The sequence below is a fragment of the Haliotis cracherodii genome, unplaced genomic scaffold (assembly GCF_022045235.1).
Source record: "Haliotis cracherodii isolate W230 unplaced genomic scaffold, xgHalCrac1.p SCAF_3, whole genome shotgun sequence".
NCBI lineage: Eukaryota > Metazoa > Mollusca > Gastropoda > Lepetellida > Haliotidae > Haliotis > Haliotis cracherodii.
This window is the reverse complement of record NW_027266286.1, coordinates 4587092-4604668: the sequence shown is the minus strand read 5'-3', so window position 1 is coordinate 4604668 and position 17577 is coordinate 4587092. Positions and strand designations below refer to the sequence as shown.

The 17577-nt window shown below is 40.6% G+C and overlaps 1 protein-coding gene across 1 annotated transcript; it reads left to right on the top strand.

Annotated features, from left to right (window-relative positions):
• Positions 1-2706: 2706 nt before the first annotated feature.
• Positions 2707-7529, top strand: LOC139474052 (uncharacterized). The gene is made up of 5 exons (XM_071256913.1): positions 2707-2776; positions 3354-3675; positions 4461-4525; positions 4811-5120; positions 5328-7529. Exons 1-5 carry the CDS (start codon positions 2750-2752, stop codon positions 6104-6106), a joined length of 1503 nt encoding a protein of 500 aa, XP_071113014.1. The 5' UTR covers positions 2707-2749; the 3' UTR covers positions 6107-7529.
• Positions 7530-17577: the final 10048 nt, after the last annotated feature.

Sequence of the window (17577 nt, the reverse complement as noted above, 5' to 3'; positions counted from 1 at the left end):
TCATCTGCCTGTAGAATGGTAGCCTCCTTAACTGCCCAACCTTAGGGGTCTCTACAGAGAAATTCATGTTTAATGACGTCTTTACTGGAAATCCCAGAAAATCTAGGATGGCAAATCACTGGCGTGCACCAAACTGGCATATCATGTCGAGTTATTGCCACCGTGTTGAACATAAATCAAAAGGTAATCAATCGGCTCATTAAAAAACACCCATTGACTGGACATGTTAGGAACTGTCCGAGATCGGGATTTCGACGGTAGACTAGTGCCAGAAATGACAAAACGTCTGCCAACTTCAACTTGCACTGTTCTTCCCACAACAGTGTCCCTCAATACCACCAGGCGTCGAATGAATACAATCAGGATTAAGGATCAATTGGACTCTCACCCCAATACATTCGGGACTGTTTAGCCACGCACTGATGGCAGGACTCGTCTCTGGAGCCAAAGAGGAACATCTTATCATCAGCGCAACATCCAGGAAATAGCAGCATGTGGTGGCGGCTCGGTGATGGTACGGGGATGTTGCTCCTTTGGTTGTAAACTTGATTTAGTCACAGTTCAGGGGACATTAAATGGAAAAGGTACCAAGATACAAAATTGGACGGTTTTGTTGTGCCTCATGTTGATAACTATGCACTTGCCACACGTCCAGCCTTCATGGACGACAGTGCCCGATCCCACTGAGCACGACCTGTGACAGACCATCACCAGAACAACGCCATTGAGACTCAGCTTTGGCCTTCTAGAAGCCCAGACCCAAATCTAAAGGATCATCTATGGGATCAGTTGGGAGGTAGGCTTTGTGCCAGGCACCCTCCAGTGCAGAATCTCCAAGAATTGACTTAGGCACTGCATCAAGAATGGCAACATTATCCTCAGTTGAGGATCAGGGGTCTGATGTTATGCATGAGAAAACGTCTTGCGAATGTGATCCGTGTACAGGGTGGCCACAATCTCATTATTGACAGTTACCTTACTTATACAGCCAGTATTGATCCCAAATTACAGTCCTTGTAGTCGCTTGCGTATAATTTGTTTTTCTTTACAAATGCTTATGTTTCCTATTAGTCATAAAATCAACATCTTATTGGACATCATGTAACAGTTTTCATTGCTTTAGTTTCGCTTTCCAGCTTCTCCTTACCAATCTCTTTTCTGATTATCAAAAACCTTGGTGCGATGCTTTGACGAGGTGTATATATAATTCTCTTTTTAACTTCTGAATGTTTTGTGATTGTTGTTTATCATCGTTAGTTATCCTTTTCAGTTGTTTATGCGGAGACTCATTTTGCTTCCCACAAAACTAGTCTGCGTCACGATGTTTCCAAGTTTTCTGAGACTTTTGGCATGCATGTCAGGTGGTAGGAAAACCTAATCAAATAATTCCTCCTGACCCTTTCAATCCTACACCAGCGTTTGAAGAGCTTTTTCAGTCGTGTCATTATTAATTGTGTGAGTACATTATTTAAATGATCCATTCCAGTCCCATCAACGTACCTTCAAGTTGGGTCCGGTCCCAACCCCCACCGCATACCCTCAAAATGTATCCAGTCCCCATCACATACCCTCAAGTTGTGTCCAGTCCCCACCGCATACCCTCAAAATGTATCCAGTCCCCATCACATACCCTCAAGTTGTGTCCAGTCCCCACAACATACCCTCAAGTTGTGTCCAGTCCCCACCACATACTCTCAAGTTGTGTCCAGTCTCCACCACATTCCCTCAAGTTGTGTCCAGTCTCCACCACATACCCTCAAGTTGTGTCCAGTCTCCACCACATACCCTCAAGTTGTGTCCAGTCCCCATCACATTCCCTCAAGTTATGTCCAGTCTCCGCTACATACCCTCAAGTTGTGTCCAGTCCCCACCACACACCCTCAAGTTGTGTCCAGTCTCCACCACATACCCTCAAGTTGTGTCCAGTCTTCACCACATACCCTCAAGTTGCGTCCAGTCTTCACCACATACCCTCAAGTTGTGTCCAGTCCCCACCACATACCCTCAAGTTGTGTCCAGTCTCCACCACATACCCTCAAGTTGTGTCCAGTCTCCACCACATACCCTCAAGTTGTGTCCAGTCTCCACCACATACCCTCAAGTTGTGTCCAGTCCCCACAACATACCCTCAAGTTGTGTCCAGTCTCCACCACATACCCTCAAGTTGTGTCCAGTCTCCACCACTTATCATAAAACAACAATGAATCATTTCATAAGTTATGGAGATTCTGAAAAAAAAATTTCAACTATTAAATACATATTCCAATTTCAATATACACAAGATCAAGCAGTATCTATAACATTTAAAAAAATGTCGATCTTGGTATCCTACTCAACGTCAGTCAAACGATGCAAGCCCTTTGTGCGCAGTACATTTAATTTTAAGCTGTTGTAACCTTGATCTAAAAATAGTTCGGGATTACCAGGTTACAATGACCTGCTGATAGCAGTTTGTCCATGTGTGGTTGGACTGCAGTGTTAAACACCAAAATGATACATAATATCTGAATACACCTGTCAGATACAAGCCGGTTGTTATATCAATACACACACACATCCACACACTGATCACCTATGTCTGGTTATGAGTCTGATAGCGCCAATAGGTCAGACCAGAAGTTTCTTTAGGGGAATCCCCTTTGGGAAAACCAGCAGTTTCCCACACTGCAATCCTCTGGCTATCATTAGGAGTGACAGGGCTGTGCATATAAGCTATGACGAGCTCACATCATGAATACTACTGAACAAGATGGAAGAACATAGACGTGTAAGCATGGTAAGGACACTTTTCATTCTTATGATCAAAATATGTTGTTGGTGCATCAAGTATAATATGTTAGGATTCCAAAAATTGTCTAACAGGAATTGGATTGTTTATTGTAATAGACCTGGAATCTCGATAAGTGGCATTCAAGGGGCTGACAGGCATGGACGTATCTAAGTGTCTCTTACCTGTCAAGGTTTTCTTCTCACCAGTTACTGCACGTCTAATATCACTTTATTAGTGAGACAAACAGATATTGTCACATTTTGACATTCGTAATTACAGGTATAGTTTACAGTGATCGCTATAGTTCATAATTCATGTACTTACCTCAACGTAATTGTTCTCAAAACATCAAACAGATTACCTGGTCACAATATGTGTGCAATCAAATAACAATGTTACTACCTGAGAAAATGTATGTAAATGTTTTATACAGCATCAGATCAGCTATATATTCATTGGCTATTATCATTGTAGTTAGACATTAGATAGTGAAAATCTTAAATTATGCAAGGAAATGTATTGATTCTGATTTTAATCCAACCCTCACTTCAGACAAAAATAACATGCTTGTTTTGCTTCTTAGTTTTTTCAGAATTCATCAGAATCGTGGATATCACTGAAAACAAATAAATACTCCCGTCCAGTATTGAGAGTACACATCAAGTGTGGGAAGGATATATCCCACGTAATGCTGGCAGTCAACAACCGACAGGGCTCACTCAAGCACCTGTTTTTCCTGAAGGCTGGCAATGATATGGAGCGGTCAGTCCCGGATCTGGACACAGTCCAGGTGTTCGGACTGAAGATTGACACTGGACAGAGCAGCGACAGATACCCCTTTGCAACATCGTATACTGTGGAAACAACTCGCAAACTTGTCATTTCTCCAACTTACCAGACACAAGGTATGAGAAAATTGTTTTATTTAACAAATTATGCAGAAATCGTGATCTGTCATATATAAGTCATAACTGTTTTGTAATCATCATTGATCAGTAGAATTTTAGGTGAATTTACGTCATGTTAATCTCATTTAGTTTAAATGTATGTCTGTTAAGAACATTTCGTTTAGACTGAAGAATACCTGTTTCATGTCTTTATTAAATGCTCCAACACAATCCCTCCGAACAGGGTGGAACACTACGGTTTGATGCTTAACTACACAATGAAACCTTTTCTAACATGACAGTACGGTTTAAATAATTTCTGGATTAACAAATTTCCGGACTTTTTAATAATGTGTTCTTTGAATACATATTTACCACGCCAACAGCTTGACATGTTACCTGATCAACAGGGTCCGGTCTTGTGAGGGTCTACTGTGCATATCTGACAGCAAAACTGTGACAAAATACATGGAATGAACACAATTTTGTTTTGGATTTGTTGTCTATCAAAGCAAATGACAAATGTGATCTTACAACACCTTGTATATACTTTCAGGAAACGTATTGTGCCATTTCCCTTACTTGTATCATACACCATGTCCTTTGATGTCCTAGTATTGTTGTACAGACACTCGAACTTACTATAGGATACTTGGGTGGTGCATGACATTTGGAGACGCACCGATATTTAAATCAACGAAACACGAATGTTTGGGCAAAATATTTCAAGTTCATATACATGGCATATTTCCTTCTCATGTATGAACAATAAGAATAATAATGTTTTCCTCTTTGTTTCACAGAGTTGGACTTGAGTTGTGGATTCTCCTCACTTGGTCACGTGATGCACCTGTTGGGGGAGACTCAGGTGTGTGAGGAGTCCTCGTGTCGTGTCGTTTATTCTGTCTGTGTTGTCCAGCCACATATAGTCTGACGAGAAGCATTTAAAAACATGTAGTATTACTTTACGTTCTGAATAGATACACACATGTATTCTTCAGTTTTAATTGGATATCCCTGTTCTGACTCACATTTAAGGAAACAAATTGAGATTTTGTCTTTGGTGTTCTGTATTTTATCAAGATATGAAATTATCAAACTTTGTTTGAGAAATTGAAGACCCTTCATTTTTATAACAAAATGTCATTTTCAGGATCGACTTGAGATGGAGGTTGAGCACAAGCCACCACTGGACTACAGCCTCAAGCCTACAGGACCTTCTGACAGCGAGGCAGGTCTGTGTGTTGTGTTCTGTGAGAGAAGTCAGAAGGAGTACGTTGTGATGTCGTCTGCCCTGGTCAGCGCCAGCATCCCACTCCTGCCTGTCTCTAAGTCCAGGACCAACTACAAGGTCAAGGTCGTGGGACTCAAAGGTTCCAGTGTGGACCCAACTGGACAACGGTCAGCTGTGTGTCAGGACTACACACCAACTGGTGGATCAGACACCATCACTGTCAAGACATGTAAGTTGACTTTGCTTTCATTTGTCAACAATAAGTGAGTTTTAACTCCACTTTCAACAGGGTTTTGGTGAGGAAAGAGAGGAAAAGGTTGTTGTTGTGTTCTAGAATCGACTCAAGTCGTCAAAAGATTTCACTGTATACCTGCCTGTGAATATGTCACGTGAATATACATAAAGTTAATGTTCCCCTTTCCTCCCTTGTTTACAGGCAATACTAAGGCAGATCTCCAGCACCTTCTGGACAAAGCAAAGACCTTTTGTTCCAAGAACCTGCAAACTCCAGGCAGATATAATGTTACGAAGTTCTACCGCAACAAACCTGAGTCCTACTATGATAACATCATGTCTAACAGAGCTGGAGTGATGGAGAAGTACCTGAAGGACAACAATGGCGACCCATATTGTCCAATCAACAACAAAATCAATGGCCTCTTCTTTAGCGGATCAAAGAACAAAAAGAAAATACCCTATTTTTCCTTCTTCGGAAACAGACGTCTTTTCATCCCGGTGGAGGAACTGTTCACATCAGACACCAGGATGTACTTCTCAGACTTTTACTGTCACAAGGACACACATTACGTCACAGTTGTGGTCACAAAGATGGGGTCAGCTGAAGACAGATTCTGTGAGGAGAGGCTCATTGAACAGGACTTGCAGGCCAACCCATTTTTCACTGTCAGAGAAGACACCACACTCACGTCACAGTTTGTATCATGCTCACGAAATCTTGAAGACATTCTTAGAGGATACTCGGGACGTTCCATGTCCAGCCAGAAAGATGTTCCCAAGACGTTCACGATGGTGTCTGTCAACAAGTTCCATGTGGAGTTTCTGTACACGGAGGATATCGACATCAGGGGGTTGCAGAGCAGATGCGGGGAGGACAAAGTGTATTTTAAATATGTCCGTGCTATGGGGAGAGGACGCAGCAAGAAGGAGGGAATTCCTAAGAAGCTTGACTGTCCAGACTGCAGCTTTGACCCTTAACCCGAACATGATGAGTTGCATACAAGGGGTGATTTGAAATGAGATTATATATGCCTCACCTCACACCCAGCTTATTATGCAAACACCTGGTATCGTCACTATTTGATAGTGATTCATAAACACAAGCTTGTGATACAGTCTGATTCTTACAGTCGACTCCGCTTTTAGCAGAGACTTCTTTTGAATATGGAAGGGCTTTCATTCTCTTAATGACAGAACAAATGCCTTTTCTGAATGCCAACGGAATGATATGCCTCCTCTTTGTGCTATTTGTAATATGTGTTGTGTTACTTTAATCTTATTTGAATGCATCTGACTGAGAGTAGAACCGTAGGCTTCAGAATTGTTTCTGCCTATATTTATCTTCTATCATCGTGATCATTGCCGTACATTTTTTTGGTTTAATTCTATTTAATATGTACACATATTTCTACATTTTGTGATATTTTCATGTCAAATCTGTTATACTAGTTGATGGTTGTTGTCATAGGGTGTTTTTCGGATGAAATTATTTTTTTTCATCCTTCAGTTATTTATCCTTTAGGTGTGTAATGAACAAAAGACTAAATCGGTGCTAGCTTCCAGAGTGATATTTGTAAGTTATACACTGATTCCGTGTGGAATAATGTTTGTCATGATTGAGTTAGTTAAGTACTTGTATTAGTGCAATCTTTATTGATCGACTGCACAACTAAACCCTATGTTATCATGATCTCATAGCAATTACACGTTGAGATTTAACATGCGTTTTTTTTCTGTGTCCACTCTATGCCTCTCTTCAACAGGGCAATAGTTTTATGTATAAATATCCCATTTCTGTATGTGATGACGCATTGTGTGTTGGTAGTTGTATCAAACACGTCAAAGAAGGTAATATTGCTTCACCAGTTTAAGTCATAACGTGTACCGTGTTTCATTTTTTATCTGTTACGACTTGCCTGAAAATAGAATGTCTAATGCACGTCATAGTCCCCGGTAGAGTTTGTTGGTTACGTTTGTCAATCCACCATGTGATATTTTCATGATTTTCATTGTTATCAATGTTGTAAATATTTGTTATGTTTGAACAAATATGTTTATTTTATTTTGCTGATAGTATTACAGCAGACTTTGCGATATTATTTCTATTTCTATTGATTTCTTATCATCATGATTATAGCTCTGTGTATGCTTTCTATGCTTTTAATATATACTCGTATGTCTACATGTTGTGACATTTTCATGATTGTAGCAGCAATCTTTGTGCTACTTGAAATATGGGTTGTGTTTCTTTAGTCTTGTTGGAACAAATCTGGCCCAAAGTGTTAACGAAGGCTTCACCATAATGTTTCTATTTATATTCATCCCTTATCACGTGATCATAGCCATGAATATTTTTGTATGAATCTATTTTGTACACGTATTTCTACATTTTGTGATATTATCAAGCCAAAACGTTTATACTTGTTCATGTTGTTCTTATGACATCGTTTTTTTAATAAATTGATATTTTTTTAGCCCTGCAGTTATTTATTGTTGTAATGAACAAATGACTAAACCCAAGAGTCAATTTCTTAAAGGAACACAAGACTCTGGCTTCTATCCTGCTATCTGACACGCGACCACATCCGTGGGGTAGTGGACAGAACCTCTGCCTGGACAGAGGAACCTCCACGGTTCGATTCCCTGTCCGCGTCATACCAAAATACGTCAAAACATGATACGTGTTGTTACCCTGCCTAGCGCAAGGTATTATGGGGATTAAACAAGGACTGGCCGGCTCAGAATCAGTATTATGTGTCTGAGTCAGTATAGTGAACCAGAATATGTCTGAACAAGTACAAGCAGCCACACATATGTATGTGGATCAGCGAAATAATCTTCAACATGCAACGTGCACTAGTCAGTAAAATTGAACTGAACCTTGGTTGACGTCACCATAAAAAAACAAATGACAAAAGCAGCCCACCCGGATCAGCTTCAGTCCAGAGGTCCTTGGAGGGTGGTCTTTCCCAACATGCCCCAAAGCAACTATGTTATATACACTTATTTAAATTTTAAAATGTCTTGTAAAGTAAAACATACATGACAAGCACACACACACACACACACACACACACACACACACACACACACACACACGCACGCACACACACACATCCCAAACGCGACGTAAAACCCCCTTTCAACTCTGTTTTGTCGTGTTGGAACCCTTTGTGTGTGAGATTTAGAAGGACGACTGTTATGGATCATACCTTTCCTGTTTGGGGCCAGTCAAATATTTGTGAGTTGTATTGAAATGTAGGCTACGGTTCCTGCCTTATCGTGTGTGGATGTTATGGCCCATCACTTGATTGTCTGGCTGGTTTACAGGCCGCCGTCGCATCGAAGTACTGCTGCAGAGTGTCAGACAACAAACACTTACGTTTTTTATGCAAATTTTGTGTGTGTGTGTGTGTGTATGTGTGTGTGTGTGTGTGTGTGTTATACTGATAGGCTTGGACATGCTTACCCTTTTCGCCTGATGTCATAACTAATTTTCACATCTATTTTGCCTTTTGCGCCCGATGGAATATGTTTCCGCGGATAATAGAGACTGGTTGTCCTCTGGCATTGACGTCTTATATTCGTCTCCGACCTAATCAAATGAGGGAAGACTGTCAAACCCATAAGTTTACTTTATTATTTCAACAGCCAATGAATTTAGATGTTATTTATGGACGTAGTGAATATATCTATGCATAAGAGAAAGTTTTAATGGATGAATCAGACACTGCCTACAACGTGGACTATGTAGGATACTTACAGACGCGTTATTCAGGAATGGCATCACATCCCTCAGTGGAGGATCATGCGTCAGATGTGGAGACTCGAGGAGGCATTTTGCGGATGTGATCCGTGTACGGGGTGGCTACACCAGTTATTGACTTACACTGTTGATCATTTAATTGTGACATGGTTACAACGTTACTATGACATGTGCGTGTGGATGTGTCCACCTCATTCCTGACTGTTACCATACTTATACTGACTCTAATGATCTGTCCACCTTATTCCTGACTGTTACCATACTTTGATGACATTAATGATCTGTCCACCTCATTCCTGACTGTTACCATACTTATACTGACACTAATGATCTGTCCATCGCATTCCTGACTGTTACCATACTTATACTGACTCTAATGATCTGTCCACCTCATTCCTGACTGTTACCATACTTATACTGACTCTTTATGATCTGTCCACCTCATTCCTGACTGTTACCATACTTATACTGACACTAATGATCTGTCCATCTCATTCCTGACAGTTACCATACTTATACTGACTCTTATGATCTGTCCATCTCATTCCTGACAGTTACCATACTTATACTGACTCTAATGATCTGTCCATCTCATTCCTGACTGTTACCATACTTATACTGACTCTAATGATCTGTCCATCTCATTCCTGACTGTTACCATACTTATACTGACACTAATGATCTGTCCATCGCATTCCTGACTGTTACCATACTTATACTGACACTATTGATCTGTCCACCTTATTCCTGACTGTTACCATACTTATACTGACACTAATGATCTGTCCATCGCATTCCTGACTGTTACCATACTTATACTGACTCTTATGATCTGTCCACCTCACTCCTGACTGTTGCCATACTTATACTGACTCTAATGATCTGTCCATTTCATTCCTGACTGTTACCATACTTATACTGACACTATTGATCTGTCCACCTTATTCCTGACTGTTACCATACTTATACTGACTCTAATGATCTGTCCACCTTATTCCTGACTGTTACCATACTTATACTGACACTAATGATCTGTCCATCTCATTCCTGACTGTTACCATACTTATACTGACACTAATGATCTGTCCATCGCATTCCTGACTGTTACCATACTTATACTGACACTAATGATCTGTCCATCTCATTCCTGACTGTCACCATACTTATACTGACTCTAATGATCTGTCCATCGCATTCCTGACTGTTACCATACTTATACTGACTCTAATGATCTGTCCACCTCATTGCTGACAGTTACCATACTTATACTGACACTAATGATCTATCCATCGCATTCCTGACTGTTACCATACTTATACTGACACTAATGATCTGTCCATCGCATTCCTGACTGTTACCATACTTATACTGACACTATTGATCTGTCCATCGCATTCCTGACTGTTACCATACTTATACTGACACTAATGATCTGTCCATCGCATTCCTGACTGTTACCATACTTATACTGACACTAATGATCTGTCCATCGCATTCCTGACTGTTACCATACTTATACTGACACTAATGATCTGTCCACCTCACTCCTGACTGTTACCATACTTATACTGACACTAATGATCTGTCCACCTTATTCCTGTCTGTTACCATACTTATACTGACACTAATGATCTGTCCACCTCATTCCTGACTGTTACCATACTTATACTGACACTAATGATCTGTCCATCGCATTCCTGACTGTAACCATACTTATACTGACACTAATGATCTGTCCATCGCATTCCTGACTGTTACCATACTTATACTGACACTAATGATCTGTCCATCGCATTCCTGACTGTTACCATACTTATACTGACTCTAATGATCTGTCCATCGCATTCCTGACTGTTACCATACTTATACTGGCACTAATGATCTGTCCATCGCATTCCTGACTGTTACCATACTTATACTGACACTAATGATCTGTCCATCGCATTCCTGACTGTTACCATACTTATACTGACTCTAATGATCTGTCCATCGCATTCCTGACTGTTACCATACTTATACTGGCACTAATGATCTGTCCATCGCATTCCTGACTGTTACCATACTTATACTGACACTAATGATCTGTCCATCGCATTCCTGACTGTTACCATACTTATACTGACACTAATGATCTGTCCATCGCATTCCTGACTGTTACCATACTTATACTGACTCTAATGATCTGTCCACCTCACTCCTGACTGTTACCATACTTATACTGACTCTTATGATCTGTCCACCTCATTCCTGACTGTAACCATACTTATACTGACTCTAATGATCCCCAATGACAGTCCTTGTAGTTACTGATGAATGAAGTTGTTATTTTTCTTTGCAAATGCTGTTTTTTTCCTATTTATCATAAAATCACCATCTTATTTGACATTAAGTAACACTTTTCATTGTTTATGTCTCGCTTTCCAGCAGCTTCTTATCCATGCCTTTTTTGATTATCAAAATACCTTGGTGGTGCTATACTTTTGACGAGGTTATATAGAATTCTCTTTATAGCTACTGCCTGTTTTGTGATTATTGCTTATACCCTCAAATTGGTTAGTTACCATTACTGGTTGTTTATGTTGAGACTCATTCTGCTTCCCCTTAGGATGTTTCAAATTTCAGGCGGTAGGAAAATCTAATCAGACAATTCCCACTTGCCTTGCCTCTGTCTAGCCAGCTTTTGAAGAGCCCTTCAGTCGGGTCAATATTGACTGTGTTGGTCCCGCACTAAAACCAGATTTCTGGGAGCCATTCCAGTGAGATCAAATGTTACGCCAGCTAACGTTACGGCTTAGATCAAGTTTTTTTCTCCATTGTTGGTTTACCAAAAGTAGATACGTCTGATCAAGGACTTCACGTCAGGGTTGTTTCAGCAGGTCATGTTAGACAGGTCAAATCTAATGCTTTAAATATCACCCTGGGTCAGAAGGTGCATTTGAAAGATCAGACTCATAAAAATGGTTTTCCTTTGAAACTGAAAAGGAGTAGGAAGGCATTTGTTGTAGCTGTTGTTTGAAGTGTCAGTTCAAGAACTATTAGGGCTCAGTCCCATTGAGCATGTGAAAGGACAATGGCTTAATGACAAACAGATTTATATTTATTAGACTATGTGTCTACTATCCGAACTAGATTTCTGCAGAATGTTGGTGTAACCAGGGAATTATAAAGTTATCATTGAGAATCTGATAAAAAAAAGAAAAAAAAAGAAATTGCCATCCTGGAGAAATGGTTTTGGAGTTGATACCCATCTCTGGTCACAGCGTTAGATTCCATAGTCCTTGAGTGATGTGAATATCCCATGCCTTTTAGAAAGTAGTCAAATGTATCATATGTTCTGTTTGGGATAACACGTTCTTAACAGAGTACACATTCTAGTACTTTTATAGGTTGAGTCCCATTCAGGATTCGAACCCTTACCTTGCAAGGTAAGTCACCTAATTGCCATCACACAAAGTCATGAATGATTGATAAGAACGTCAGTGAAACTGACAACATTGACAACATTGTCCAACTGCAGACCGCCGGAAACAAGCAAGGTAGTGTCATTTGAATAGGAAAAAGAAATAGAAAAGTCGATTGTACGATTCCGACTATATCATGAGCATGTGTTTATGAATCACTATCAAACAGTGATGATACCAGGTGTTCGCGAAAAGGTGAGCGTATCCTACCCACCGATGGCAAGTGTCATAAACACATACAAATATAAGTTAATTTGTCACCTAAAAACACCTATGGTTTAAGTCAAGATAGGGAATTGCATCGGACATTCGCAAAAAGTGCATTAGCTCAGGCACACAGGTAGTCAGACATGATCAGGTACAACTGATCAAAGCAAGAGTAGAAGCTGTTGCAAATTTTACAGTTCCTACAAACTAAAGCAACTTATGATATTTCTGGTGTGGCTGAACAATATTTCTGATGTAGAAGTATTATAGGCATAAAAGTGTAATATATATTTAGATAATTAACAAATAATTAAAGTAATTAATAAAGCATTAAGAGACATACTGATTATATAAAAGATCAAGAGGGGGAGTTGGGGTCGGTAAGTCGGGAATATATATAGGTATAATACAGGCAGCTCTGGTAGTTGAAGACTACGGGAGCATGCCTGGCCACGAGCATCCAGGGGTGAGGGTAGTAGGTCGAGGGCTACAGCATCCAGGGGTGAGGGTAGTAGGTCGAGGGCTACAGCATCCAGGGATGAGAGTAGTAGGTCGAGGGCTACAGCATCCAGGGATGAGAGTAGTAGGTCGAGGGCTACAGCATCCAGGGATGAGAGTAGTAGGTCGAGGGCTATACATTAACGAAAAATGATTCACAGATGAGGAAATAGATAAAGGGGTAGAATAGAGTTGAGAGGGGGGGGGGGGGGAATAGTTCGAATTCCAAAAGGGTGAGAAGCTACATTATGGCAAGTCCGAATAAGGTTCTGGTTATTGGAGAAGAGTGGGGAAGAACGACCTAAGGTGAGGGGGGAAAGGTGTTTGACCAAAGGAATATGAAAAAATGGGTAAAACCTTGAAGTAAGCTGGGGGGTAAAAAGACGGGGAGACCCAAGGTTCGGGGAGACTGGAGGATCCCATTTGAGCACCACGATCTCGACCTTACTCTTGAAAAACACCAGTCTACACCTCCAGTATTTCGGCCAGGACTGAAGCTTCGCGGCTAAAGTCCATAAACCATCGTGACTAGAAGTTGGTGATCAATCCTACGTGATTGAATAAACAGTCATCGACGAAAGAAAACTCTTTTGTGCTCATTGGGAGAACTACAGTAATTTATCCAAGGCCCTCGGGTACTGACATTGTACCTCTCGCTCATCCCAGTCGGTCAGCACCAAGAACGAGGGGATTGCCGTGGTTCAGGTGAGGAGGTAACGACTGTTACACTCCGATTAATTAACACCAATTAACACCTGTAATTAAGGTGTTAAAATACCTTGGATAGAAGTCCCTCCCAATATTTTTTTGGCCAAAACGATGCTCTTTCTAGAGTCATTTGATTCGATCAGAATACAAAGGCAGTTCTCCAGCATGCGGTATCATGTATTTCATTTTTTTCTAATAGAGTGCTGGGTGTACTTTCTACATGAAATCGGCAATGTTCAAGAGTGTTGGGTGTACTCTCTCCTTGAAATCGGCAATGTTCAAGAGTGTTGAGTGTACTCTCTCCTTGAAATCGGCAATGTTCAAGAGTGTTGGGTGTACTCTCTCCTTGAAATCAGCAATGTTCAAGAGTGTTGAGTGTACTCTCTCCTTGAAATCGGCAATGTTCAAGAGTGTTGAGTGTACTCTCTCCTTGAAATCGGCAATGTTCAAGACTCTCTCCTTGAAATCGTCAATGTTCAAGAGTGCTGGGTGTACTTTCTCCATGAAATCGGCAATGTTCAAGAGTGTTGGGTGTACTCTCTCCTTGAAATCAGCAATGTTCAAGAGTGTTGAGTGTACTCTCTCCTTGAAATCGGCAATGTTCAAGAGTGTTGAGTGTACTCTCTCCTTGAAATCGGCAATGTTCAAGACTCTCTCCTTGAAATCGTCAATGTTCAAGAGTGCTGGGTGTACTCTCTCCTTGAAATCAGCAATGTTCAAGAGTGTTGAGTGTACTCTCTCCTTGAAATCGGCAATGTTCAAGACTCTCTCCTTGAAATCGTCAATGTTCAAGAGTGCTGGGTGTACTCTCTCCTTGAAATCAGCAATGTTCAAGAGTGTTGGGTGTACTCTCTCCTTGAAATCGGCAATGTTCAAGAGTGTTGGGTGTACTCTCTCCTTGAAATCGGCAATGTTCAAGACTCTCTCCTTGAAATCGTCAATGTTCAAGAGTGCTGGGTGTACTCTCTCCTTGAAATCAGCAATGTTCAAGAGTGTTGGGTGTACTCTCTCCTTGAAATCGGCAATGTTCAAGAGTGTTGAGTGTACTCTCTCCTTGAAATCAGCAATGTTCAAGAGTGTTGGGTGTACTCTCTCCTTGAAATCGGCAATGTTCAAGAGTGTTGAGTGTACTCTCTCCTTGAAATCGGCAATGTTCAAGAGTGTTGAGTGTACTCTCTCCTTGAAATCGGCAATGTTCAAGACTCTCTCCTTGAAATCGTCAATGTTCAAGAGTGCTGGGTGTACTCTCTCCTTGAAATCAGCAATGTTCAAGAGTGTTGGGTGTACTCTCTCCTTGAAATCGGCAATGTTCAAGAGTGTTGGGTGTACTCTCTCCTTGAAATCGGCAATGTTCAAGAGTGTTGAGTGTACTCTCTCCTTGAAATCGGCAATGTTCAAGACTCTCTCCTTGAAATCGTCAATGTTCAAGAGTGATGGCTCAACTTTCTCCTTGAAATCGTCAATGTTCAAGAGTGATGGGTCAACTTTCTCCTTGAAATCGGCAATGTTCAAGAGTGATGGGTCAACTTTCTCCTTGAAATCGTCAATGTTCAAGAGTGATGGGTCAACTTTCTCCTTGAAATCGTCAATGTTCAAGAGTGATGGGTCAACTTTCTCCTTGAAATCGTCAATGTTCAAGAGTGATGGCTCAACTTTCTCCTTGAAATCGTCAATGTTCAAGAGTGATGGCTCAACTTTCTCCTTGAAATCGGCAATGTTCAAGAGTGATGGGTCAACTTTCTCCTTGAAATCGTCAATGTTCAAGAGTGATGGCTCAACTTTCTCCTTGAAATCGTCAATGTTCAAGAGTGATGGATCAACTTTCTCCTTGAAATCGGCAATGTTCAAGAGTGATAGGTTTACTTTCTCCTTGAAATCGGCAATGTTCAAAAAAGTTTTCACGGCATTCACACTTTCTCCTCTTGAAGAATGTAATGTGGCAGTGGGGATTGTTGTAAATATATTTGTAGGTACTGTGAGGTATTTGTAGTAACTGTTAGAGGCAGCAAAAAACTGAAGCGCTGGTAAAATGTTGAACGCTGTTGGTGGCAACCATTGGAATTTAGCCCCATCGCATGAACTTTGCAGGCTTAATCATTCAAGACGTTTTGGAATGTGACAGTTTCTAGAGGGCATGCTGTAACTATATACGAGTGAGTCTTGTCCACTTGTTAAGTGCATCTTCCCAAGGCAAGGGAGTTAAAGTCCAGTTTCCACCCTTGCCGAACTAGGCTGGTATTCCGGAGTTACATTTTGGCTGGATTTCGCGTATCGAACTGGACATCCGGTTCTAAACAACATGGATTTCAACGTGCAGATTTCGACCGATTGCAGGATTTGCAAAGCATGTGTACTGTCAACTGGGCGTCGACAGATACTTTCGAAATCTTTTTCATGTTTTTAATCAAATGTGCTCAAATGATTTGATGCACTTCGCGAGGTAAGACCCATTATATTACAATACAGACCTTGATTATCGATCGATCGTCTTGACTGGGCACCGCCATGTCAATTAAAGCAAATGCAAGTGATATGAGAGGTGGAATCTGATCGGTCAATAGGAAGGACATAGAGGGACATAGCTCGTAATATCCACTGGTGGCGCTACAATCGAGCCACGGAATTCCAGCGTAGTTCGGCAAGGGTGGAAACTGGACTCTTGTAGTCAGTTAACTCCCTTGATTCGCGAAGATGTCAACTTGTGCTGAGATTGTTAACATATTGTTTGATGTTATCCAAACCAATTTATCGTGGTCTGAAAGAGATGTAATAGATCCTACAGTGCCACAGGATTTTAAAGAACTTTATATTCACTCTATAAAATATTATGGCATCTATATGAAATATTAGTTGCGTGTTTTATCTTTGTCCACATATAGACATCCGCACCAGTATTATTGAATGCTATGTGATACCTGTGAGAGGAAATACTTAAATTTGGCTTCTCATATTAGAAAATTGGTGTCTAGTTACGGCTTCGGGCATGTAGGATATCCTAGGGAGTTGGTGATAAAGAAGCATTTATCTTTGTTCTGAAAAAACGTATCCTTGGCTGATACATAAAGCATTCATTCACTTCTCATAGATGAACGATCACAGATATTTTGTTCCACCATGAAATCAGAACTTAAGTTTGAATCGTATGTCCAAAATATGAATGTACTTAATTACAGAAAGGCCTGGATAAAATTTAGAAGTGGATAAAATACCTTTGGTGATAAAAACGTACGTAAAGGTAAATGCAATGTAGGTGATGGAGATTCTCTCTTCTTTCATGTCTAGAAGATGAAAAGCACGTTTGTTTCGTATGTCCTCTGTATAACGATTCACGGACACGTTGTAAGGTTTAACAAACTACCAAGCCCACGATATGTCTATAAATAATTGTAAAATATTTGAGAACATATTTCATCTGTCAAAATATATGCATATAGTATTTACAATAACCCGGAGATGTAATGTTACCCAAACATCATGCTGCAGGTGCAATATAAGATTACTGTATAATAAACATGTATGTAATATGGGTCATATGGCCTTGAAAAACAATAAACTGAATCAATCGTAGAATCGTAGATTTCTTATGAATATGGAGTTTTTATTTACCTTACATAGCTCCTCGGCACACCATCCAATAACGGGGCGGTCGGGTAGCCTAGTGGTTTAAGCTTTCGCTCGTCACGCCGAAGACCTGGGTTCGACTCCCGACATTGGTACAATGTGTGAAGCCCATTTCTTGTGTCCTTCGCCGTGATATTGCTGGAATATTGCTATAAGCGGCGTAATACCATACTCGCGTAAAACCATAC